This window comes from Triticum aestivum, chromosome 6D (assembly GCF_018294505.1).
Source record: "Triticum aestivum cultivar Chinese Spring chromosome 6D, IWGSC CS RefSeq v2.1, whole genome shotgun sequence".
Taxonomy (NCBI): Eukaryota; Viridiplantae; Streptophyta; class Magnoliopsida; order Poales; family Poaceae; genus Triticum; species Triticum aestivum.
In genome coordinates this window covers 119715845-119722619 of record NC_057811.1, presented here as the reverse complement: position 1 = coordinate 119722619, position 6775 = coordinate 119715845, and the positions used below count along the sequence as shown (strand labels likewise).

Sequence of the window (6775 nt, the reverse complement as noted above, 5' to 3'; positions counted from 1 at the left end):
CAATTCCCTTTGTCCATCGGTATGTTACTTGCCCGAGATTCGATCGTCGGTATCCCAATACCTTGTTCAATCTCGTTACCGGCAAGTCTCTTTACTCGTACCGCAATGCTTGATCCCGTGACTAACGCCTTAGTCACATTGAGCTCATTATGATGATGCATTACCGAGTGGGCCCAGAGATACCTCTCCGTCACACGGAGTGACAAATCCCAGTCTCGATCCGTGCCAACCCAACAGACACTTTCGGAGATACCCGTAGTGCACCTTTATAGTCACCCAGTTACGTTGTGACGTTTGGCACACCCAAAGCACTCCTACGGTATCCGGGAGTTGCACGATCTCATGGTCTAAGGAAAAGATACTTGACATTGGAAAAGCTCTAGCAAACGAAACTACACGATCTTTTATGCTATGCTTAGGATTGGGTCTTGTCCATCACATCATTCTCCTAATGATGTGATCCCGTTATCAATGACATCCAATGTCCATAGTCAGGAAACCATGACTATCTGTTGATCAACGAGCTAGTCAACTAGAGGCTTACTAGGGACACGTTGTGGTCTATGTATTCACACATGTATTACGATTTCCGGACAATACAATTATAGCATGAACCATAGACAATTACCATGAACAAAGAAATATAATAATAACCATTTATTATTGCCTCTAGGGCATATTTCCAACACTGCGGCCACGCCCCATCCTATCGCCGTTATGTGGGTACAGTCTTAGTGGGTGCAGTCTTGGCCGGCTTCTGGGAGCCGGCTTTCTTCATGGCCGGCTTCTGGGAGGCGGTCCTCTTGGGGCCGGCTCCCTGGAGTCAGCTATCTCGTATCTTTCTTGGGGGAGGTTTCTGAGGCTGGGTCGCCTTCTGGGAGTCGGCCCTGGGGATAGCCGGCCGGGGGAAGGCGGCCCTATGTTTTGTATGCTTGAAGGCTTGAATGGCCTGATAATTTTTCGAAGAGCCAGAGGGAGTCGGTTAGGCTACCCGTGGCCATTTACTCCGACAATGGGAGAAGGCCGTAAAAAGGGACATGAAGGAATGGACTGCATTTAGAGATATGGCTCTTGATTGGACAGCATGGAAATCAACAATCCATGTGCCGGGACATTAATTTTACTTTTTTATAGTTTATTTACTTTTCTTTTCTCTCTTGACTCTTTGGATTCCACGTGTTTTCTATTGGACTTTATATGTCGCTCACACCAACTTGTTTAGGACAAAAGGCTTGGTTGTTGTTGTTTGACTACCCTTTTGACTTTTTGGTCTAAGGCTTCCTCTTGATTTCTCTTGACTTCCCTTGACCATGGCTTGCTACCTTGACTTCCTTGGACCAAGGCTTGGCACCTAGGCCTCCTTTCACCAAGTTGGACCAGGGGCTGACCATGTTGACTGCAGTTGACTTTAGTTGATTACTGTGTCCCTGTGGACATCCCCTAGTTAAGGTTTTGGCTATTGTATTGTATCAACAGTTTCTAATATTTGAGCATACAAATTAGTGAAGGAATATGATACACACCTAGAAACATAAACTCCATGGCCTTCCTTTGGCAAGAAGCCAAGTGCACGTACAGCCGAATGAGGATTCTGAACTATGCATCCACACCAGTTCACCATACGTGTTGTACCATTACCAATGAAAAAATAGCGCGCTACAACAACATAGCGGCGACCTCAAAATATGCTATTAACGTGCTATATCGCGCTATAGCATGCTATTAGCGAGACGTTGTACACCGATATATTTAGCGAGACAATTCTCAATACGCTATAGCGTGCTATTAACGACGTTATAGCGCGCTATTTTTTCAGTGACCATTACCGTCTCTTACATCTGTTCCAACCATAAGGTCTATTTCTTTTCCCTGCTCGAATGTTGAAGCAATTATACTACTGATAAATACCTAATTCAACCGTACTTTGTCAAAGAAAAAGTTATTTTTTTCCTTATAGACCATCCTCACCTGGCGAAATATTGTCATGTTAAGCATTCCATCTGAACCAACCGAATGGTCCAGCTTTTGGCAAGCATTCTCAATGTCAAGGAAGCATGTAATAGGCTTCTTATCGATAGCAAGAATCATATCCCCTTCACAAAGAGTTTCCGCTTTTGATCCAGCAAAGCAACCTATAATTTGCAATACTTGTCTTCGCTCAGGGTCCTTCTCAGCTAGAGCCTGCAACATTAATCAGATAGAATAGTAAATATTTAATGCACGCACGCAACACACACAGAGGAGAAATTAACTAGTCAAAAAAGGGACAAAATGGCAATCATGCGAGGTGTTCTCCTCACGAACACCCCTGCAGTTATCTATTATTGAATGCCTCAGATGAATGTCATTAATACTTGACTGCATTAAAAAATTGTTGCACTGATAAGCACATCAAGATTCAGGCTCAGAAGCCACTAAGCAACAGTATTACCTAGCCGCAGAAAAAGGTGACAGTACTACCTATGATGTTTGTCAGATTAGATAGCAATTTCAGACAAGATTAAAACATAAACAGATCTAATTACCTGCACCCATCTATCGCTCAATCCATAATTACTTGCCTCTGTTAGCAAAGTTGGATAAATCTCCACCTCCAGAAGTCTGACAAATGGCATTGGTCTCCTAATTCCATTGATAAGACGAAATGGTCCAGGAGCACCAGAGATTATCTTCTCAAGGACTTGACTTATCAGGTGTATTGGTATACCTACAACAAACTGATGGTCCCCTTCTTTGCCACAACCGAAGAGCTGTACAAAATAATTGATTGAGTTATACCTCAATTAGTACGCTGGAATCACAACATCAGATGTAGAGGTTATGACTCATTATGACATGTAAAAAACAAAACAATTCATCCTCTTTAGTTCAAGTACTCATAACATATTTCAGCAATTTAAGGTCTTTACATGCGGTGAATAGGTTTCTCTTCTATTCCCCATTTACTTTATGTTGGAGACATCATGCGGCTAATGCATCAATTCTTGGACAACAGACTAATGTGAACACTCCAATGAAAGCTAACCTGGCTGGAAATACTTGCCCATAGTGCTTGAACTCTCCCTTGCTCGTCGGTCAATACACCCGAAAGTTCGATATCAGAATCTGTAATAAACATTTCCCTACATAGTTAATATGAAAAATTGAGACACAAGAACTCAGTTTTGTTGAAATGTTTGTAGAACGTACCAGTATCGAGCTCAATGACCTCCGTATTCATTGCATGATACCGTGGGAAGTCACTTGAGCAAATATTAATAGCTTGCCAATTGGTTACGATTGATTTCCTTGATTTAGCATGTAAACTATCAATTAGACGAACTAGGTACACAGAATCTCCTCGGCGCAAGGCAGGTTCTACACATATAAAAAATTAAGGAATTTCTTAAAACATGAAAACAGATCGCGTGGTCCAAATTAGTTTCTGCCAGAAGGAAATAGAAATTTCACTACCAGGTAGGTCATTTTAGTGATAGCACGATTGCGATTATTAATAAAAAATGAAATATAAAAAAAGTATATCCAATAACTTTTGTGTAATTCATCTCAGGATTTCAATATACATTAAGGGTAAGCAGTGGTGGAGCTAGACAAAGATGTCAGGGGGGATAAAGAGAAAATATTAATGTTTGGGGAGGCTAATGACTACACTTTCTTCTATTTAAGACCCTAAAATATATATTTTTCCTTCAGTGATTGTATCAAGGCTGTGGGGGGGGGGGGGGGGGGGCAGTGCCCCGCGTCCCCGCCCAATGACAAATAAAAACTGGAAAAGAATCAGAAGAGAACAAATGAATGTGTCCAGTGCTAACCCATTAAAAAATATTAACTAGTAGCTTTATTATTTGGACAGTTCACTTTCTTTTCACCAACTAGTTTAGTTATGAGAAATATATGAAAAAAATCTTAAGGAAAGTAAACCAGAGACTAGCCACATTACTTGACAGTTCTGCAATTTATTCTTTCTTTGACTGTCCAATTTAGTTTGAGTAATGCATGAAAGCACTCTACAGAAAACAAACCAGTAAGAAGTTTAGAAGCCCGGATAACGGATGCTCCAACTCCTAGTGTCAAAGGATCATATGCAACCAATGCAAAGTAGTGAAAAGGATGCAGAAAAATAACCTGAAAGCCAAACAGTGGAAGCTACTATTTAATGGAAATTATGTATAGCTTCAAATTACAATTAGGAAAGGGGGGATAAGCTCATACCTGTCCAGGTATTTCAATGGGATATGCAGCAAAAGAAACCATTATATCAGAGATAGATATAGCAACTGTATTCCTATCAACAGCAATCAGACCAAGAGAGTCAGAATGATGTATTACCACACCAGCTCCAGTGAAATGTTTAGCATGCACTCCATCAATCATGCATATTGGTGGCACGTGCACCTATATACAGAAAAGTAGAAAATTAGAGATATACGAGTGAGGTGGTTTTCAACAAGAAACACAAAAGCTACAGCTCAAAACTAACAAGTGCATGGTACATTGTGCTATAATACACACAACTGTTGGCTTTAAAGCACTAAATTAAATCACCCAGCAGGACTATACGTGCATGCAAGCTAGCACACAAACAGGTTGATTGATTCTGTAACCACACACGTGCACGTTTTGCCATGTAGGCGTACGATCATTGACAATAATTGGTTGGGGGGAGGGGGGGCGTGGCCCCCTTTGGCCCTCACTAAGCTCCGCCACTGGACAACACTAAGGAAAAAACATGGCATTTATTGGACACAATTGACATATAGGAGTGCCAGTCATTCACTATCAATCGCCATCTTTGCTGAATTTCTAAAGAGATGAAGCCCATTTTTCTGACTATTGACGCCATTAGATGCCACAAGGATCAAGGGAATGAAACCATAAGTAACCTCAAAGATGATAAATGAACTACCAAATGTAGATCTCACATGTCTCACGAAAATAACCATAACTTTAGTACCCTATTTGATGACACTAGTTCTTTATTTTCTCATGAAACAAAATTGCAAAAAGGACTGATGCCGCAAGAAACCAATAGTCTGTAGTCGTGTTAAGTCTGGGTGTAGTTAAAGATAGAATCTGATTCTAATCTGATTGGGTAACTATATATTGGCCTTGAGCCGAGAGGATAGGACATAAGTTGATTTCCCTCATAACATGGTATCATGGCACCAATTAGAGTTGCTGCCACCGTAATCCCCTTTGTCATTGGGGGAGACTCTGTGTCTGGTGATGTGTCTCTAGATTGTCTGGGTTCTAAACTTAGCAAACAGATGCAGTTGTCATACCCTACAAGTGAGTCAGTTTTGTCAGAACACTAGCTCTAGCTCTCACCCGGGAGTCTCTCTAACATGATTGTGTTACTCCCTCAGTTCCAAAGTAAGTGTCGAGGTTTTAGTTCAAATTTATTGGCCTTTATATTGGCCTTGAGTCCATGGGAATTCCATATATCCCACCACCTTTATATTGGCCTTGAGTCCATGGGAATTCACAAGTTTCCTTTCTCTCAACAGGCTTCCACAAAAGTAAGAAAACTTGTTCTTTCTAACAATGCATGAAGACAAGCTTTTGTGTTTTTCTCAAAGAAAAAGTGTAGACAACTACCAGTGCTTGTCTAATGTATTGTGCCATTCTGGAAGTCGAACTTCTTTCCTCAGAATGTTAGAAAAATTTAGCCTGTTGCTGGCGGACGCAGATTATTATTAATTTAGTCATGAAAAAAATTTAGAGGACCGTATTACTGTATTCACCAAAGGTCCAATGTGTGAATTTTGTTTTATCATTGGCAGAACTGTTTTTACAACATTATTTGTGTGGAGTTGTGGGTAAGCTTCTACCACATTAACCATTTTAGTTAGGGTAGGCTGCGGAACAGGTATAGTGTCATGACAAGATCTAAAAATATTAATCTGATGCACCATGACTACATGATTCCTTCCAAAATCAAAGTATAGATGTTTCTCACCTCAAACTTCACAAGGGCTGGTTTAATTACTTGTTCTGCCAATGAAGTGTTACCAGATATTGTTCTAGCAAGGTCAGAGCCTTCCATGCTAGAAGAATGCCGTGAAACACCTTTTATGTCATCTAAATCTCTAGAAGATGACACGGTTCCTTCAACAGCTATATTCTCATCGACATTTGAGTTCACATCCCTATGACCTCGTTGATGAATGGAAACTACATATGGAGATTCCAGTAGCATAGCTGATTTTGCAATCCACAATCCAGTTGCATCATTTCGAGTATATAACTGAGGAGTTGCATACCATCCATGCTGATCAATTGTAACTATTGTACACTGGACACACCAATAAGACAAAATTTCAGTTGTATTCTAACAAATAGATAAAGAAGATTTTTCATGATAAAGCCGCCAGGGAATATTTTCCTACCTTGTTCCGATGTCGGGCAGTGTATGTTACATATTCAAGAGGCACTCGTTCTCCCCTAGACAGTTCTGAAATAACCGCAATAAAGTCACCTAAATCTGCAATATCCTTTCTTGCAAACTTTTTGATAATGGAATATGGTGGAACCAATGCCCGGGAGAGCATGTACCTGCGTCGCACCATGTTGAATAAGACAGAAATCTCAGGAAATGGAACATGAATTGTCAGATGTCTTACCCAGGTTCAGCAACATATACAAGACCACATTTGAACCCCAAGTTTCTAGCCTGAAACATCATTACATACAAGATTAGTTTTTTCGACGGAAAATACAAGATGAGTTTAAGTTATGTACAATGATGCTTTCATAGACTACATAAACATAAATA

General features: G+C 40.4%; 1 protein-coding gene across 1 annotated transcript; it reads right to left on the bottom strand.

Moving 5' to 3' along the window:
* Positions 1–823: 823 nt before the first annotated feature.
* LOC123141313 (protease Do-like 7) lies at positions 824–6551 on the bottom strand. The gene is made up of 10 exons (XM_044560490.1): positions 6390–6551; positions 5960–6295; positions 4213–4395; positions 4023–4125; positions 3190–3357; positions 3026–3105; positions 2526–2750; positions 1969–2181; positions 1323–1427; positions 824–949 (listed from the first exon to the last, which is right to left on the bottom strand). The coding sequence occupies exons 1-10, from the start codon at positions 6549–6551 to the stop codon at positions 824–826; spliced, it is 1701 nt and encodes a 566-aa protein (XP_044416425.1).
* Positions 6552–6775: the final 224 nt, after the last annotated feature.